General features: G+C 43.5%; 1 protein-coding gene across 1 annotated transcript in view; it reads right to left on the reverse strand.

Moving 5' to 3' along the window:
* Positions 1 to 20,493, reverse strand: part of LOC131198100 (vomeronasal type-2 receptor 26-like) — a 31,958-nt gene that overhangs the window by 6,072 nt on the left and 5,393 nt on the right. The window contains exons 3-5 of the mRNA XM_058182609.1: positions 11,944 to 12,132; positions 8,316 to 9,176; positions 7,643 to 7,870 (exon numbers count right to left, since the gene is read on the reverse strand). Coding sequence (XP_058038592.1) covers positions 7,643 to 7,870; positions 8,316 to 9,176; positions 11,944 to 12,132 — 1,278 coding nt within the window. The remainder of the gene's footprint in view (positions 1 to 7,642; positions 7,871 to 8,315; positions 9,177 to 11,943; positions 12,133 to 20,493) is intronic.

Raw genomic sequence — 20,493 nt, forward strand, 5'->3', positions numbered from 1 at the left:
TTTATCGCCTTGACTTTGCTCTCAGTGGGGTGAATCCCTTTTTTGTCTATTCTATAGCCCAAAATTCAACAGATTCGACCCTATCTGACACTTGCTTGCTTTGACTTTTAATCCTGCCGACCTAAAATGGCCAAAACTTTCCTTAATCGCTTCCCCAGTTCTCTTAAATCTTCCCTGATACCAACACATCATCGAAATAGGGTACGACTCGGTAACCCTTGTAGGAGCCGCCCATCAAATTTTGAATAGCCGGGGCCACACTCACCCGAACTGTAACCGGGTGCACTTAAAGGCACCCCGTGCGTTACAATGGTCTGGGCTTCAGCTGTGCTAGCATCTACGGGTAGCTGTTGGTACGCTTGTGCCAAGTCTAATTTGGCGAAAACTTGTCCGTGCCTAGTGAGTGCAATAAGTGTTGCACTACTGGAACTGGGTAGGCGCTTTTGCAATGCTTTGTTCAAGGTAGCCTTGTAATCAGCGCAAATTCTTATGGACCCGTCTGGTTTTATAGGGTGACGATTGGCGTCTCCCATTTGGCATGGTCAACTGGCACTAGTATCCCTGGCTGACTAATTTATCTAACTCTTTGTCGATCTTAGGTTTGAGTGCAAAGGAACCCTCCTTGCCTTTAACCTAATGGGAGCTATTTGGGGTCTAAATTGAAGGAGATAGGGGTCCCTTGTACTTGCCTAAACGGTCCTCGAATACGTCTGCGAATTCCTCCATTAGGGCGTTTTGCAGGTTGCATCCGTCCGGTGGACGCCAGTCACCCCATTCCCAACGCCGGAACCAGTCTAGCCCCAGCAAGCTTGGCAAGGTTCCTCGACTAACGTGATGGGCAGGGTCTTTTCGTATGTCCCGTACTTGACCTCGACGGTCGTTGTCCCTCGAACAGGGATGCGGTTGCCTGGTAATCCTGCACCCGGAGCCGTTGTTTCTGTAGCTTGCGCTGCGATGTGCGGCAAGGCTTTCACAAAAGTGTCCCAGGACATGATTGTGATAGCTGATCCTGTGTCTACTTCCAGTCGGCACGGTACGCCTTCAATTGTCGGGTTTGTGAAGATCTTTTCTTCGATGCGGTAGCTGCGTGGTCTATGGTAACAGTCATTCGGTTTGACTTCGCTCTTTCTTTCCTGGCTAATCGCGGTCGCCTCGCCGATCTCGCTCTGATTGGCTGGTTTGAAATTTCGCGGAATGTGGGTTTGCATCTCTGACTCAGAGCCGCTCTGATTGGCCGATTTGAATTTTCGCGGAAGGTTGGGGTGCTCGGCAGACTTGAGCCAGGTGCCCTTCCTTTCACACCGCCGCAAATGGCGCCCTGAACTTACATCTTTGGCGCTGATGTCGCCCCGCAACTTCCGCATTCCTCCGGGTCTTCCTTGTCGATTTTCCGGTGTAGTGGACTTCTTCCTCCTCTTCGCTGGTTGACTCACGATAGGTTTCTTCGTGGTGGACTGTGCTCGCTTTGCGCCCGCCATCGGCGTGAGTCGCTTTGTAAGGTGTCTGCTGCATGGTTGGACATCTCATGGGCTCTGGCTTCGTCCAGAGCGTTTGCCAATGTCAGGTTGCTCTTGGCTAGCAACCGTCTCCTCAAACGGATGTCTCTGACCCCCCGTATAAGTTGTTCCAGCAGCTCTTCGTCCAGATCGCGGTACTGCAATGCTTGGAGGCTTGTCTCAGGGCTGCCATGTAGTCGCTGATAGACTCGCCTTCTTGTTGCCTGCGCTCCCCAAACTCGCACTGCCGAACGTATTTGGACGGGGCTGGTGCGTAGTGATTCTTCAGGAGGGTCTGAAGGGTCTGCCACGACACGGAGTGTAGCGGTGTTGGCTCCGCTAGGGCTTCTGCGACGGCGATGACTGCGGACCCACAGTGGCTTATGAAGTAAGCCCGTTTACGGTTGTCGGAGACTCCCTGTAGCTCGTTTGCCTCCAGGAAACTTTCGAAACGGGTCATATATATTCCCCATGTCTCCTGGGCAGGGTCAAACGGAGTGGGTGGCGTGTAGCCGGTCATCGCTGCATTCGCCGTCACCTTGCTGGGTTTGATTCTCGTAGTGAGTTCAGCTCTGTTCTGGTGCTCTGCCTCAATATCCCACCTTCGTCGCCAATGTTAAGTTTGGGTATTGACGAGGCAGGAGACCAGGTTAGTGACAACAGCTCTTTAATATAGTGTGACCCAGCAAAACTCTGGAGAAAAACCTCTCCTTATATACACTTCAGCCAGAGGCTGTATCCAATCAGAAGCGAGATACTTCCCGCCTAAAACTCCCGCCAAAACTTACAGTAATACATTACAGAAACCTTCAAATTTCTAGGTTCTATCATATCGCAAGATCTAAAATGGACAGCTAACATCAAAAACATCATCAAAAAAGGACAACAAAGAATGTTCTTTCTGCGCCAACTCAGTAAGCTCAAACTGCACAAGGAACTGCTGATCCAGTTCTACAAAGGAATTATTGAGTCTATCATTTGAACCTCTGTAATTGTCTGGTTTGGTTCTGCAACCCAACAAGAAAGACACAGACTTCAGAGGATAATTAGTACTGCAGAAAAAACAATTGCTACGAACTTGCCTTCCATTGAGGACCTGTATACTGAACAAATCAAGAAGTGGGCCGTGAAAATATTTACAGTTATTATTATTATTATTATTTATTAAATTTTTATACCGCCCTTCTCCCGAAGGACTCAGGGCGGTGTACAGCCAAAGATAAAACACGAAATATATACAATTAAAACATTTAAAACATAGCAAATTACAAAAAGGCTGATAATTAAAAATTTACTTTAAAAATTTTAGAAATATTAATAAAACCCCGAATTAAAATTTAACACTATTATGCCAGTCCCGCTTGAATAAATAGGTGTGTTTTTAGCTCACGACGGAAGGTCCGAAGATCAGGCACTTGACGTAAACCAGGGTGAAGTTCATTCCAGAGCGTCAATGCCCCCACAGAGAAGGCCCTACTCCTGGGGGCCGCCAGCCGACACTGTTTGGTGGACGGCACCCTGAGGAGACCCTCTCTGTGAGAGCGTACGGGTCGGTGGGAGGCATAGGGTAACAGCAGGCGGTCTCGTAAGTACCCGGGTCCTAAGCCATGGAGCGCTTTGAAGGTGGTAACCAAAATCTTGAAGCGCACCCGAAAAACCACAGGAAGCCAGTGCAGCCAGTAGTGGTGTTACGTGGGAGCCACAAGCGGCTCCGTTACCACTCACGCAGCTGCATTCTGGACTAACTGTAGCCTCCGGGTGCACCTCAAGGGCAGCCCCATGTAGAGAGCATTGTAGTAATCCAACCTAGATGTAACCAGAGCGTGAGTGATCGTGCATAAGGCATCCCGGTCAAGGAAGGGACGCAACTGGCGGACCAAGCGAACTTGGTAAAAGGCCCTCCTGGAGACGGCCCCCAGATGTTCATCAAAGGACAGCCGTCCATCCAGGAGGACGCCCAAGTTGCGAACCACCTCCTTTGGGGCCACTAACTCGCCCCCAACAGTCAGCCGCGGATGCCAGCATCCACAGCCACTCCGTCTTGGAGGGATTGAGCTTGAGTCTGTTTCTCCCCATCCAGACCCGTACAGCTTCCAGGCACTGGGACAGCACTTCGACCGCTTCGTTGGGGTGGTCCGGGGTGGAAAAGTACAGCTGAGTATCATCAGTGTACAGATGATAATTCACCCCGAAACCACTGATGACCTCACCCAGCGGCTTCATATAGATGTTGAACAGGGTAGGCGAGAGAATCGACCCCTGAGGCACCCCACAAGTGAAGCGCCTCGAGGATGACCTCTGCCCCCCCATCAACACCGTCTGCGACCGGTCAGAGAGGTAGGAGGAGAACCACCGATAAACGGTGCCCCCCACTCCCAATCCCTCCAACCGGTGCAGCAGGATACCATGGTCGATGGTATCAAAAGTCGCTGAGAGATCTAATAGGACCAAGGCAGAGGAGCAACCCCTGGCCCTGGCGCTCCAGAGGTCATCCACCAACGCGACCAAAGCCGTCTCCGTGCTATAACCGGGTTGGAAGCCAGACTGGAACGGGTCTAGATAGACAGTTTCCTCCAGGTGCCGGGGGAGCTGCCATGCAACCACACTCTCTACAACCTTCACCACAAAGCGAAGGTTGGAGACTGGACGATAATTTCGCCAAAATAGCTGGGTCCAGGGAAGGCGTCTTGAGGAGGGGTCTCACCACCGCCTCTTTCAATGCGGCGGGGAAAACCCCTTCCACCAAAGAAGCATTTATAATCCCCTGGAGCCAGCCTCGTGTCACTTCCTGAGCAGCCAGCACTAACCAGGAAGGACACGGGTCCAGTAAACATGTAGTTGCATGCAACCTCCCCAGCAACCTGTCCACGTCCTCGAGAGCCACAGAATCGAACTCATCCCAAATAACCTCAACAAGACGTGTCTCTGCCACCTCGGCTGAATCATCGCAATCATGGTCCAAGCCATCACGAAGCTGAACAATTTTATCGTATAGATAACTGTTAAACTCCTCAGCTCGTCCCTGTAAGGGGTCATACCATCCCTCTTGATGAAGGAGGGAACGGGTCACCCGAAACAAGGCGGCCGGGCAGTTATCTGCCGATGCAATGAGGGTAGAAACGTAAGAAAATTTCGCCTCCTTCATTACCACTAGGTAGGTCTTAGTAAAAGACCTCACTAGTGTCCGATCAGTCTCGGAACGGCTGGACCTCCAGGTGCTCTCTAGGCGTCTTCTCCGGTGTTTCATCTCTCTCAGCTCCTCGGAAAACCAGAGAGCCAATTGAGATCTACGCCGGGTCAGAGGCCGCAAAGGCATGACACAGTCCAAAGCCCCAGCCGCGGCCCGTTCCCAGGCCGCAACCAGTTCTTCAGTCGTGCCGTGGGTAAGATCCTCAGGAAACGGCCCAAGCTCCATCAGGAACCTCTCCGGGTCCATCAGGCACCTGGGACAGAACCAACGCATTGGTTCCGTCTCCCTGCGGTGGTGGGTGGTGGTCTGAAAGTCTAGGCGAAGAAGAAAATGATCTAACCATGACACCGGTTCCTTCACTATATCTCCTAAAACCAGATCATTAACCCACTGACCAGAGATAAAAATCAAGTCTAGCGCGCCTCCCCCGATGTGTGTAGGGCCATCAGTTACTTGAATCAGGTCCAAGGCCGTCATGGAGGCCTGGAACTCCTGAACCACCGTTGATGACAAGCCGGCCGATGGCAAGTTGAAATCCCCCAAGACCAGAAGTCTGGGAATCTCAACCGCCACGCCAGCAAGCACCTCTAGTAGCTCAGGTAGGGCTATAGTCAAGCAGCAAGGAGCCAGGTACGTGATCAACAGCCCCATCTGATTCCGGTGGCCCCACTTCACAAGGAGGGATTCACAACCAGCTATCTGAAGAACAGTGGACTCCCTTGGCTCCAGACTTTCTTTAATCACAACTGCCACCCCCCCACCCCTACCTTGGGCCCTCGGCTGATGAAATGCCCGGAAACCCGGAGGGCACAGTTCAACCAGGGGTACGCCCCCTTTTGTGCCCAACCAGGTCTCCGTAATGCCCATAAAGTCCGCGGACTCCCTCTGAATAAGGTCACAAATCAGGGGAGCCTTATTGACCACGGACCGGACATTGCAAAGCATCAGCCGAGGACCCAAACTCTGAGGGTCTTGACCATCCAGGGAACGAGTAAGGACTGGGGGCCGGAGCACGTGATCGCTTTTAAACATCGAACACGTGCTCCCGAAGAACGATACGGCCCCCTGCCTCCACCATATCTGCCTCTCCCACTTACCGTACAGATGGAAAAACACTCTCTGCTCTGTACAATCCCCTCCCCCCTGTCTTCGGACCAACTGAAATAATGTCGTGAGCGCGCACTGGGACTGGACATACCCTCCCCGACGGGTTTCCCCCAACACCCACCCTTACCCTCCCCCCTTTAAAACCCCTCCCCTCCCCACCCAAACCCGTCAGTTCCCACCCTCCCCTTAAAATTCCCATTAAAACTCCCCTTAAAAAGCCGATTAAAACAATTAGTTAAAAATCCCCTGAGTCTCCTATTTTTAGCATGCCACCTCTCGGGGTTCCAAAACCCATCCTCAAGATGGGCCCTCGATAATGTGGGGGGCCAAACCCACGAGAGAGGGGAATCTCGCAGGGCAAGAAGGTCAGCCGCTGTAAATGTCCGCATGATAAGAGTCCGCAAGCAGACCCATCCTGGACCTGTCAAGATGATAACTGACATACCAGTATTTCCGGGTGAAAGACAGACAAAAAATAGTTCTTAGGCGGTGGATAAACAAAACCGCCATGATTCAGTCAGAACACCAACCCCTCGTATCCGATCCCGAGGGGTGGTCTGTGGACAAGGTGGGGGGGGGGGAAAGGATAGAGTCCTACAATAGTCTAGCTAGGATTGTCCAGGACCATCCTCAATTCCCCCAACTGGGGACCAAAGATTTTCAAAGGGTCCCCCTGCAGCCAGCCCATGGGCGTCCTCCAGGATGATAAGAAGGCGCCCACATGGCCCGTGGTCATCCTTCAAGTTGACAAAGAGGGCGTCCACCGGGCCTGTTAGCAACCGCAAGGCTGAACCGCCAGGCCGTCACGCCGCCAGGCCGAACACGCGCCCAATGGGCCGTTCCCTCACATCCTGGACATAAACTGTTTCAACTCCTACCCTCAAAATGACTCTATAGAGCACTACGCACTAGAACAACTAGACACAAGAACAGTTTTTTCCCAAAGGCCATCACTCTGCTAAACAAATAATTCCCTCAACACTCTCGAACTACTTACTAAATCTGCACCACTATTAATCTTCTCATCATTCCTATCACCCATCTCTTCCCACTTATGACTGTATGACTGTAACTTTGTTGCTGGTAATCCTTATGATTTATATTGATATTGATTGTTCCTGATTGCTTATTTGTACCCTATGCTTATCATTAAGTGTTGTATCATTAAGTGTTAAATTGTATCCTATGACCATCATTTGTGTTGTAAATGTTGTACCTTGATGAAGGTATCTTTTCTTTTATGTATACATAGAGGATATGCACCAAGACAAATTCCTTGTGTGTCCAATCACACTTGGCCAATAAAAATTCAATTCAATTCAATTCAATTCAATTCAATTCAATTCAATTCAATTCTATTCTATTCTATTCTATTCTATTCTATTCTATTCTATATTTAGATATTCAGAATTCTGTTTTCTCTTACGTTATGCCTTTAATTTCTTTTGTTTATTGATTGTTAACTCTTTTGTTGTGCTATTACCTGAAAGAAATCTGATGGCTATATTCTATAGGTATGGAACTTATAGAATTATATGCAAATTAAGGCCTAGTGACATAAAACCTTGTCTGATTTTTCTATTGATTGAGATTTATGTTGTTACAAGATCTGACCTAGGTATGACTTTAATATGGAATTATTAATTAAAAGGCAGTCAACTGCAAGTTGTAAGAAAAGTTCACATACTCAGGTTGCTTTAAGTTTCCTAATATTTACTAAATCAAATTTTTGAACAGAGAGAAATATAACTCATACTGTGAATTCAAATAAATAAATATTGACAATATTTTTAGTTGATGTCAATGAAATCAATAAATCACTCAACCAATAAATAAAATTCAGTTTTACCTGATTAAACCATTTGTGCCATGTAATGTTTTCATTATTGATAGTTAACATTTCATCTGAAGGATTTAAGTGATCTATATATCCAATTTTCACTCGAATAAATGATTGGTTTGGGAAAATAATCCAGTTAATAACATCAAATCCACCTCTTACTACCCGATTCTGATCAAATGAAACAAGTTTTCCGGCACTGTTGTTAAAAGATACAGTTCTCAGAAAGTTATGGAGCTAAATCAAAAGAAAAATGCAAGAGGGTTAAATTATTCCACTCTGTGATGGTAATTTTCAGAAGAGACAGTTGGATATATAATTGCATTCTATGTATATTATTTCTCTTTTTACTAGAATTAAAAGAAGAAGAGTTGAGAGTATAATTTATAAGGATTATTGGAAGAAAATTAGAAAAATGTATGATAAGAGAGATGGAAGATAATGGATTTCACTAACCTCTTTGTTTTGCTAACCACTCTTTTATAATTTGAATGCTACTTAATATAAAATCAACAAGATCCAATGCATTAAAATCTGCATGCTGTTCAGAGTCAAACATACACATACAAATACAGATCCATGTGATATGTGTGAAGGACAGGAATTAAGCAAATGGAGATCAGCCTTGCCATTATACAAACACTGTTGCTCCTCAACCAAATAAGAACATTGGGCCCATTACCTGCCAGAAGTCTTTTTTATGGATCTTCCCTCTTTTTCTGTCTGTCAGACCTCTTCTTTTATGTTTTGAGGAGGACATGGCATGTAAAGCATGAGCTAAAGAATGAATAGCATTATAAATGCTGTAGCTATGACCAGTCATTTTCATTTCAAATAAAGATGCAATAAGGGTCTCTAGATTCTCTTCTCCATTACAAATGTTCTCAGGCTCATCACTTGGAACTGCATCAGGCAAAACGCAGTCAAAAACATTTTGCCAGAACAGATTGATAAATCCGTCTTCCTTGGTTGTGAAGGGATTTTTCTTCTTAAGAAATGATTTAAACTCTGGTAGATCAACAGACTGCATTGTGAAAGAAAAAGCACCATGGATTATTTCTGTATCCCAAGTGCGTTGAAATGCTGATGAAGCAAATTCAATCTGAGCATTCAGTATCCATACAATTCCTTTAGGTTTACTTGACACTGTTGCAAACTCTGGTAGATATGTGAACCATCTCAAAGTCCCCATGGTGGTAGATTCTCCAAAGACAATGATCACATTAGTTTTATTGTCCATGATAAGCTCATATACTTTTGCTCCCTGATCAACCATACCTTTCAATCCCGTTACATCACTATATTTTGGGAGTTTTTCAATAAAAGCATAACATATTCCTTTTTTGGAAAAAAGTGGAACCACATTTCGAATAATTTCTTCTCCATGTTCACTATCCACTGCAAGGAGACCAACCCAGGTCCAGTTAAAATGCTGGAGCAGTGAGACCATCCCTGCATGTTGAAGGGCTTCTGGTGGAACCAACTGATAAAAAAAAAGGCCTGGAGTTTTATCATTCATCAATGGAGTGGAGCCATAAATGAGCTGATGAGACATGGAAGAAAAAACAGTAGTCAAACAGTAGCATTTTCAGATTGTCCTAGCAAGCTACATAATGTAGATCAGGGGTGGTCAATCTTTTTATACCTATCGCCCACTTTCGAATCTCTGTTAGTAGTAAAATTTTCTAACTGCCCACTGGTTCCACAGTAATGGTGATTTATAAAGTAGGTTTGGAGGAGGCGCCGGCTACCAGCTCTGCTTGTCTGTTTCAGCTGGGTACTGTGCGGGGGAGATGCACAAGCTATTCTGGGACGAGGCTCTTTTGTTTGTGGTCGCACTATAGCGCCATTTAGTTTCACTTGCGTAATGTGAACTAAACTTATGCGCGGGAGATACAAATAGTGTATTTTCAGAAATTTAAATTGTCACAGGCAATTTTATGAAAATCTAATGAAAATGTTTTTAAATAATGCTATGAATTTTTTTAAAAAAGTCAATTAAATTAAAAAAAAGGAAAGGGCTTCAGTATCGGACAAAACCGCTACCGCCCACCATGAAAGCTGGAACGCCCACTAGTGGGCGCTAGGGACCAGGTTGACTACCACTAATGTAGATGATAATAATAGCAACAGTTACATCAGTCATACAAGGCAATCTTCAACGTTGCTAACACATATACTCTACATTTCTCATATTACTATTTCTATGTGAAATCAGGGGAATTGCTTTAGATTTAATAATTGTTTAAAATTAAATACTGAGCATTCAGTCAAAACTGGGCATAGCTAGCCTAGTGAAGAAAAGGACCAGGGGTGACTTGATAGGAGTATTCCAAAATTTGAGGGTCTGTCATAGAGAGAAAGGGAACAATCTATTTCCCAAAACACCTGATAAGGAACAACTGATGGAAACTGATCAAGGAGAGATTCAATCTAGAAATAAGGAGACATTTTCTGACAACAAGAAAAATCAATTAATGAAACATCTTGCTTCAGAAGTTATAGGTACTTCATCACTGGAAGCTTTCAAGAAGAAACTGGACAGCGAATTGTCAGAAATTGTATAGGGTCTCCTGCTTGACCAGAGGATTGGGCTAGATAAGGTCCGTTCCAACTCTGTTATTCTGTTATCTGAATGTTTGGGTAATTCAAGATGATGTATTGAATCAAGTGCCATGTGATGATTATGATACGAAATTTCAGGGCGGTTCCAATTTCCTAATGGCTCAAGCATTATTTCCAATGTCTTTCCATACAGTGTATTAGAATGCATGGGAAATACTTTTTTGGTGCCAATTATTTTGACACAATTTGTTTAAGAAAAATCCGTTGAAGGGAAAGAAATACAGAAATTTATCCTGCAACATTCTCCCCCCCCCAAATAATGTATTTTACTGAAACTAAGACCTCTCTGGATAATAAGCTCAATCAGGCTTTTCAGCGCATGAGTTAAAATAAGACTCCCCCCCAATAAGCCACCCCCACCAACTACTTATATGCATGTGCAGCCAGTCCCACCATTTCCTCTGGTTGTTTGCCATGCAAACAACACGAGGTGAGGAGGTGAGGTGGGAGGGAAAAGGGGGGGGGACATGCCCTACTCTCCTTGTTCTTTGTGCCGGCCGAGTGGCTGGTTGCCACTGACCTGACATATCCTGCCACTGCTGCCTCAGGGAGCAGGACTCTTTAAGGCTTCTTGTGCTGTTTCATGCACGAACTGCAGCACTGCTGTGAGCTTCATCATACCGGCACAGCTGGTGTTCTGCCACTCACGGCTGCACTGCTATGTCAAACCTTGCGGCAGTGCTGCTGTTCGTGCATGCAAGGGCACAAGCCTTGCAGAGTCCTGCTCTACAAGGCAGCAGCTTTGGTGCAATGAGTCTCATTAAAGACTCATTTTTGACAGGTGGGGTGGGGGAGAAGGGAGACGCGTGGAGCGAGATCTGGCTCCCTTTGCTGTCTCTTCTCCCCACCCCTTGCCAGGCATAGCAAGGCTCCTGCCCCTTACTTAGCCACCTGCCCCCTTTAGGGATGCAATTTGGGGGACGGGCATCTTACCTTTCAAGCTCCATCATGTTCCTCACCATTGTGTCCAGGGAAAAATGTTGTAAAAAAAAAAAAAAACTTTATTGAACTCACGAGAAGGGTTTTTTTTTTACAATGTGTTTCCCTGGATACAATGGCTTGAAAGGTAAGATCTGCCATCCCCAAATTGCATCCCTAAAGGGGGATGATGGATAAACAAGGGACAGGAACCCTGCCATGCCCAGCGAGAGGAGGGAGAAGACACAGCAAGGGGAGCCAGGTCTCGCTCCACGCATCTCACTTCTCCCCCACCCCACTTGCCACCCCTCTTAATAAAGAGGGGAAAGGAAGCAGCCAGGCTGCTGTTGCCATTGTCATGGGATGGGATGTGTTGGGTCACGAGATGTGCATCTTACCTTTCCAGCTCCATGGTGTTCCTTGCCATGTGTCCAGAGAAACATGCTGTAAAAAAATTTCTCACAAGTTCGAGAAGTTTGATTGAACTTGCAAGGTTTTTTTTTTACAATGTGTTTCCCTGGACACAATGGCAAGGAAAGCCATGGAACTTGAAAGGTAAGACGCAAGTCCCACTTCTCACTTTCCCCACTTACCACTCCCAAATTGTATCCCTAAAGGGGGTGGGTGGCTAAGCAAGGGGCAGGAGCCCTGCCACGCCTGGCGAGGGGGCGGGAGAAGAAGAGACGACAACAGAAGCCACATCTTGCTCCATGCATCTTGTTTCTCCTCCGCCCCACCTGTCAGAAATGAGTCTTTGTGAGACTCACCATGCCGCTGCTGCCACTGCTGGAGCAGGACTCTGCAAGACTTGTGTCCTTATATGCATGAACAGCAGCAGTGCTGTGAAGTTCGACATACTGGCACAGCCACGAGTGGCAGGATGCCCACTGTGCCAGTATGATGAAGCTCGTGGTAGTGCTGCCTCCATCCCCAAAATAATAAGACACCCCACCTCCCTGATAATAAGGACAAGCCCTTATTTCAGGGTTCAAAAGAAAATAAGACCCTGTCTTATTTTCGGGGAAACATGGTAGTATATATCCTGTCAAAGCAGGCAAACAAACAAACAAAGAAACAAGCAAACAAATAAATAAATATGATAATTTTGCATGGATGGTCTGCTCATCTTTAAATCTACACCCTTTTATTTCTTATCTTTCTTTATTTCTCAATCTATTGTTTGGTCTTTAGCTTGTCCTGTTGATTCTGTCCAATATGTAAACTCATTACATCCCAATTTTAATTTCCATGGTCCCCTCTCAAAGAAAATAAATGTTTTCTTTCTGTTATTTGTCTGTTTCTGTCTTGTCTTATTACGGGCCAAATGAGCTTTCATCATTCTTTAGATTTGAACTTATGGCCTTGCTATAATTGCATATAACACAGGCTGCTTCTTTACACAAACAATGGGGCATACCATTCTCAAATATGGTAACATTAGAATAAAAAAAAAACTGTTTCAGGACATTACAGGAGAAGATCTTCCATTTTTTAATTGTATCAAAATATAGCATACATATATGTGTGTGAAGGATGGAATTTGTGTGGGGATAACCCTAGAGCACCAGGGAACTACCAGAGGACTGGAAAACAACTGATGTTGTTCCCATCTTCAAAAAAGGGAAAACAGATCCAGGAAACTACAGACCAATCAGCCTAACTTCAATACTCGAGAAGATACTGGAAAAGATACTAAAAAAACAGATCTTCCAACATCTAGAAACAAGTAAAGTAATAACTAGCAGTCAGCACGAGTTTGTTAAAAATAGATCATGCCAAACCAATCTTATTTCATTCTTCAACATAGTGACTAAATTAGTAGACCAGCAAGATATTGTGGACATAATATACTTAGACTTCAGCAAGGTATTCAACAAAGTAGACCACAACGTACTCCTGGTAAGCTAGAAAAAAGTGGGATAGACAGCAGCACCACCAGATGGATTCACAACTGGCTGACAAACTGTATTCAACGAGAAGTCCTTAATGGGTCTACATGGAGGGAAGTAAGCAGTAGGGTGCTACAAGGTTCCGTCTTAGGCCCAGTACCCTTCAATATCTTCATAAATGACTTAGATGGGGGAATAGAAGTGGAATTTATCAAATTTGCAGATTATACTAAACTGCAAGAAATAGCTAACACCCTAGAAGATAGGCTCACGATCCAGATGGATCTTGACAAACTTGAAAACTAGGCCTTTTTTAACAAAATAAAATTCAACGTAGAGAAAAGTAAAGTCCTACACTTAGGCAAGAAAAACCAAAAGTACACATATAGACTGGGTGAAACCAGGCTTAATAGCAGTAACCATGAGAAGAATCTTGGAGTCTTAGTGGACAACCAGCTAAATATGAGCCAGCAGTGTGCAAGGGCAGCCAAAAAAGCCAATTAACAGAGGGATACAATCAAGATCAAGTGAGGTACTAATATCACTCTCTAAAACCTTAGTAAGACCACACATAGAGTACTGCATCCAGTTTTGGTCACCACACTATTAAAAAGATGTTGAAACTCTAGAAAAAGTGCAGAGAAGAACAACCAGGATGATTAGGGGTCTGGAGACTAAAACATATGAAGAACAGTTACAAGAATTGGGCATGGCTAGTCTAGTGAAGAGAAGGATGAGGGGAGACATGATACCATGTCTAATATTTGACGGGCTGCCACAGAGAGGAAGGGATCAAGCTATTTTTCAAGGCACCTATAGGCTAGACAAGGAATAATGGATGGAAACTGAACAAGGAGAGATTCAACCTGGAAATAAGGAGAAATTTTCTGACATTGGGAACAATCAACCAATGGAACAGCTTGCCTCCAGAAGTTGTGGGAGCTTCATCACTTGAGACTTTCAAGAAGAGATTGGACTGCCATTTGTCAAAAATGCTGTGGGATCTCCTTCTTGGGCAGGGGGTTATACTAGATGACCTATAAGGTCCAACTCTGTTAATCTGTATCTGTATCATATTTCATTATTTGCCAACTTTATACCTTCAGCAGATGCCTATGTACAACAGTGATTGGGGTGAACTTCCAAACTTTTTTTTTATTTGATGCACAAGCAGCAAATAAAGAATTATTTCAGAACAGCCTTTCTATACTGATGTCAGGAAGTGATTGGATGATGGCAGATTATTTAATCTTCAGTACGAATTTACTTTTTCAAAGAGTCTTATTTATTTACTTTCTCAGTTTGAGAAAATTTTCTGCTGTACTGTCCTTTCCTAATCTGTCCTATTTCTGTCTTAAAAGGATAAATAGCTCAAAAAATATTTTGCCATGTAATCATTGAGGATGCTTGATTAAAAATTGCAGGTTTATTGTTTTCTAAAAAATCTATTATCTTTGTCATTTTTCCACATTTTTCTGGAAAATAAAACAAATGTAGCCGTGTCTACACCAAATCTTTTATTGAACTGAATCTCACCTCAAATCTTAGCAGATTTGCATCTTTGCTTATTAATTTAAGCATATAATGTATAATGAAAAAATATATAAAACAACCTATTGTGATACCAACATTATATAAGATATATACTGTATACATATATTATTTTTTTACACAGAGTATGCATATAGTATATTTTATATAGCATTTTAAGGATTTTTCTTAAATTATAGACTTGATTCATGGAGGAAAAATATTTTCATTTGGGACAGATGATTTTATTGATTGAGAATAACCTTGTAATCTGCATACTATTAAGCTTGTCTAGATTAATTTTCAATTTATTCTACCACATCCAGACCACAATCCAATCCAAATAGGACCATAACACAGAATTTAACATTTCTGATGATCTGGTTATTATGAAAAGAACCAGGGGTGATATAATAGCAGTATTCCAAAATCTAAGGGGCTGACACAAAGAGCGGGTCAACCTATTCTCCAAAGTACAATGGATGGAAACTAATGGAAACTAATCAAGGAGAGAACCAATTTAGAACTAAATCTCCTGACAGAACAATTAATGCTTGGAGTGACTTGCCTCCAGCAATTGTGGGTGCTCCAACAGTGGAGGCTGTTAAGAAGAGATTGGACAAACCATTTGTCTGAAATGGTATAGAGATTCCTACTTGAGCAGAGGGTTGGCCTACAAGCCCTGCAAGGTCCCTTCCAACTCTATTATCTTGGAACCTACATTAAGACACTTCCCCCATAGTACCTGATGATCATACTCAGTGGCTTCATAAATAGCATAAAGAGCAAGATTGATTCTTGCAGCCCTCTATATCTAATCATATAGAATAGAACTAGACTCTCCCAATAGTACTTTCTGAAACCCATCCTTGAGATAGGAACAATATCATGAGAGAACCATACATTCTATCTTGCATTTTCAAAGGCATTTCAAAAAAGAAACTCCAGTTGGTAGTACTAATCACCATTGAGATATCCACAAGCCTGAGCTAGGACAAGTTGCCCATCTTCTGCTTCTTTCAGAGATTACTTTCAGTGTCTCCATGCTATTGTCAAATCCTAATTTGAACTGAAATATATTTAAACCTTCTGAAGCACTTGTAGTTATGCATAAAAATAATAGTATGTGTAGGTTTATTTGGAAGTGCTTTTTACTCTTGCATCAATTTCTTATGGATCTCATTGAAACTAAAGGATTGAGTTAACACAATTAAGCAACAGTTAATGTGGGTAAAATTGCTATGTTCACAAAATATGCTTTAACCAACCAAATAAACCATATTATTATTTAATGTAATAGTTTGGCTCACACAGTAAGCTAAGCTAATGTTTAGCTTTCCCATTACACATTGAACCATAAACTACCCATCTGGTTTTAGTTTAAGCTAGCTAGTTAGTTTAGGTTATGTGAAAATAGCTACCTTATTTGTATCCAGTGCATAAAATATATTTACTGAGCCTACAATTCATAACACTAAGAATCAGAATAATTCTTATTGAATAGTTCTGTTCATTGATTTACAATAAATAAAGCAGGCTTATTGTATGGAAATTAAATGCAACAAAGAAACAACAACAGTTAATGTCATGCAGTAATTAAAACTCTAATTCAACTTCTCTTAAAATCTTTACAGGTACATATTTGATTTGCTTCAGAGCAGCACATGAGTAGAGTTGCTGCTTTAAGGAGAATTGGGGGTGGAAAACTGCCTGCATTTCTTCCTGATTTGCTTCAGAGAAGCACGTGAGTAGAGTTGCTGCTTTAAGGAGGAATTGGAGCTGGGAAACTGCCTTCATTTCTTTCTCATTTTCACAACCCACGCGCCGTTAGGCGTGTGAATCTAATCTAATCACTATAAATCAAAAATAGCAATAATATATTCAGGGTTGGTCCACTTGAGATTGTGATTTTATTCTATTCAAAATGACTGGCTTAGTTCAGTGCAATACTTGTTTTGCAGCTGTCTTTCGCAGTACTCTTTTCAAATTTGGGTACTGTCCTCTTTGTAAACAAATTAGCAGTCTACGTGGACAGATTACATATCTAGAATCTCTAATCTATGCTCTCCAAGCAGAAATTAGGTACCCAATTCAGCCATTCCAGCTGCTGCGCCATCAGCCCCCTCTACCACAAAGATCCTGCAGGAAAAGGGCAATATGGACAACCGTGGGATCTGGCAGGGTGAGAGCTGTGAACCATAAACACAAAGCTTTTACAGTGTCCCAGTATAACAGATATAGTGCCCTTGCTGATGTCTCGCCTGGATTACTGCAACGCTCTCTACATGGGGCTCCCCTTGAAGGGCATCCGGAGGCTACAGTTAGTCCAGAATGCGGCTGCGCGGGTGATAGATGGAGCCCCTCGTGGCTCCCGCATAACACCCATCCTGCGCAGGCTGCACTGGCTACCTGTGGCCTTCCGGGTGCGCTTCAAGGTTTTGGTGACCACCTTTAAAGCGCTCCATGGCATAGGGCCGGGTTATCTACGGGACCGCCTACTGCGACCAGATACCTCTCACCGACCCGTGCGCTCTCACAGGGAGGGACTCCTCAGGGTGCCGTCAGCTAGGCAGTGTCGTCTGGCGACGCCCAGGGGAAGGGCCTTCTCTGTGGGGGCTCCCGCCCTCTGGAACGAGCTCCCCCCAGGACTCCGTCAACTTCCGGACCTTCGTACCTTCCGTCGCGAGCTCAAGACACATTTATTCATCTGTGCAGGACTGGCTTAGATTTTAAATTTTATAGGGGTTTTAAATTGATTTTAATATTTATATTTCTATTTTTAATGATAGGGCATTGGAATAAGTTTTTTAAAGATTATTTTAATTTTGTGTATCGATGTTTTATATGCCTGTGAACCGCCCTGAGTCCTTTGGGAGATAGGGCGGTATATAAATTTAAATAATAAATAAATAAATAAATAAATAAATAGGAACACTAAAGTGACAGATCAAGGTAGTTGTGATACTGATAACTCAAACAATCAAGGGATTATGGTTCGAGATGAAGAACTTACTTTGGAAAAGTGTGAACCTACTTTGGAAAAGTGTGTATCAAGTATTACAGATCGGTCACACAAGAAGAGCATGGTATCCAAAAAGAGAAGCCACCTTCTGATTGGTGATTCAATTGTAAGGGATGTAAATTTAGGAAAGGATATGGAGGTTTTGAAAGACGTCAGGTGTCTACCTGGTGCTACTGCCAGCAGAGACAAGAGGCGTATTCTTAAGATAGTCAAGAATGCCAGTAAGGATTCTGATGTTGATGCTATTATACATCTTGGCACAAATGATCTGTCCCAAAAGGATGTGCTTTCTGTGCAGAATGATTTCCAGAGCTTGGGGTATGAACTTAATAGCATAGGTTGTAGGCTTAACTTTTCAGAGGTTTTACCAGTACATAAGGAACAAAAAGGTAAAGGCCAGCGTGTAGTGGAGTTTAATGTGTGGCTAAAGGAGTGGTGTAAAAGGGAAGGCTTTGGTTTTATTAGTCATGATGTCTGCAACTGGTCCAATGAAAAATTGTACAAAAGAGATGGATTGCATCCATCAAAGAAAGGGACTGAGTTACTTAGCAATACATTCACAGATTTTCTGGATAAACATTTAAACTGAACAGTGGGGACAGAGAATTAACTGATATAGAAAATTTCTGTCCCCAGCAATCGAAAACTAAAAGGGTTATCGGTGCATGTCTGTATGGGTAAGACTATCAACCCTGCTATCAAGCAAAACCAAGCATTTAACAGTGAGTGCTGTACCATGTGCACTAAACCAACAGGTGGCAAGAAAGTAGGGGCAGTCAACACAGGTTATATAGACAGTAAATACAAGGTCAATCCAAATGGACTAAAATGTCTATACACCAATGCACAGAGTATGAGGAATAAACAGGGTGAATTAGAAATTCAAGTAAATGAGGGTAGATATGATATTGTTGCCATTACGGAAACTTGGTGGGATGAAACTGACAAATGGAACATACAGCTAGAGGGATATAAATTATTTAAAAGAAATAGACCAAATAAAAGAGGAGGTGGAGTTGCACTATATATAAGAAATAACTACATCTCTACAGAAATAGAGCACAACAATGATAAAAATCATCTTGAATGTATTTGGGTCAATATAAAACGATATTGCCATAGGTCTATATTATAGGCCACCCAACCAAACAGAGGAAGTAGATGAACTTTTTGCTAGTCAGCTAACTAAGGTATGTAGGAAGCACATCACAGTAGTAATGGGGGATTTTAACTACCCTGACATCAAACAAACTCTGCACCAAGTGGAAGATCCAACAGGTTCCTAACAAACCTAGCAGACAACTTTGTTTCCCAAAAAATAGAGAAGGCGACAAGGGGATCAGCCATATTGGAATTAATTCTCACTAACAGAGATGAAATGATAGAAGGTGTTGAAGCTACAGGAACCTTGGGGGCAAGTGACCACGCAATATTGGAATTCGACATTAAGCAAATACAAGTAGTAGAACAAAGTCAAACTAGAGTCTTGGACTTTAAGAGAGCTAATTTCAATAAACTTAGAGAGAGCTTGAGAAGGATTCAATGGATGAGAATCCTCAGGGGGAAAACGACTCAAGAAGCTTGGGAAATTTTGAAAAGTGAGATTATAAAAGCACAGTCTAACACAATACCAATTTATTTATTTATTTATCAAACTTCTATACCGCCCTTCTCCCGAAGGACTCAGGGCGGTGTACAGCCTCCATTTAAAACAATTAATATACATATTAAAATAACAATTAAAAAACTTATTCAATAAAAGGCCAAATTAAAACCGTCGATTGACCATAAAAATACCCAATAAAATTACCATTAAAAGTTTAAAATTTAAATTTAAAATTTAAAAATCAGGCCAGTCCCGCTTGTATAAATAAATAAGTTTTCAGTTCCCGGCGGAAGGTCCGAAGGTCAGGCAATTGGCGTAAACCGGGGGGAAGTTCGTTCCAGAGAGTAGGTGCTCCCACAGAGAAGGACCTTCCCCTGGGGGCCGCCAGCCGACACTGCTTGGCGGACGGCACCCTGAGAAGACCCTCTCTGTGAGAGCGTACGGGTCGGTGGGAGGCATGTGGAAACAGCAGGCGGTCCCATAAGTACCCGGGCCCTAAGCCATGGAGCGCTTTGAAGGTGGTAACCAAAACCTTGAAGCGCACCCGGAAGACCACAGGTAGCCAGTGCAGATTGCGCAGGAGTGGTGTTACCCGGGAGCAACGCGGTGCTCCCTCAATCACCCGCGTAGCTGCATTCTGGACTAACTGCAGTCTCCGGGTACACTTCAGGGGTAGCCCCATGTAGAGAGCATTGCAATAATCCAGTCGAGAAGTGACGAGAGCGTGAGTGACCGTGCATAAGGCATCCCGGTCAAGAAAGGGGCGCAACTGGCGGACCAGGCGGACCTGGTAAAAAGCTCTCCTGGAGACGGCCGTCAAGTGATCTTCAAACTTGAACCTTCCGTCGCGAGCTCAAGACACATTTATTCATCTGTGCAGGACTGGCTTAGATTTTAAATTTATAGGGGTTTTAAATTGGTTTTAATATTTATATTTCTATTTTTAATAATTGGGCATTAGAATAAGTTTTTTAATGATTATTTTAATTTGTATATAAATGTTTTATGTGCCTGTGAACCGCCCTGAGTCCTTTGGGAGATAGGGCGGTATACAAATATGAATAATAAATAATAAATAATAAATAATAATAAATAATAAATAAATAAACGACAGCCGTTCATCCAGGAGAACGCCCAAGTTGCGCACCCCTTCCGTTGGGGCCAGTGACTCGCCCCCAACAGTCAGCCGCGGTTGCAGCTGACTGTACCGGGATGCCGGCATCCACAGCCACTCCGTCTTGGATGGATTGAGTCTGAGTCTGTTTCTCCC

The sequence above is a fragment of the Ahaetulla prasina genome, chromosome 4, assembly GCF_028640845.1.
Source record: "Ahaetulla prasina isolate Xishuangbanna chromosome 4, ASM2864084v1, whole genome shotgun sequence".
NCBI classification, from domain to species: Eukaryota; Metazoa; Chordata; class Lepidosauria; order Squamata; family Colubridae; genus Ahaetulla; species Ahaetulla prasina.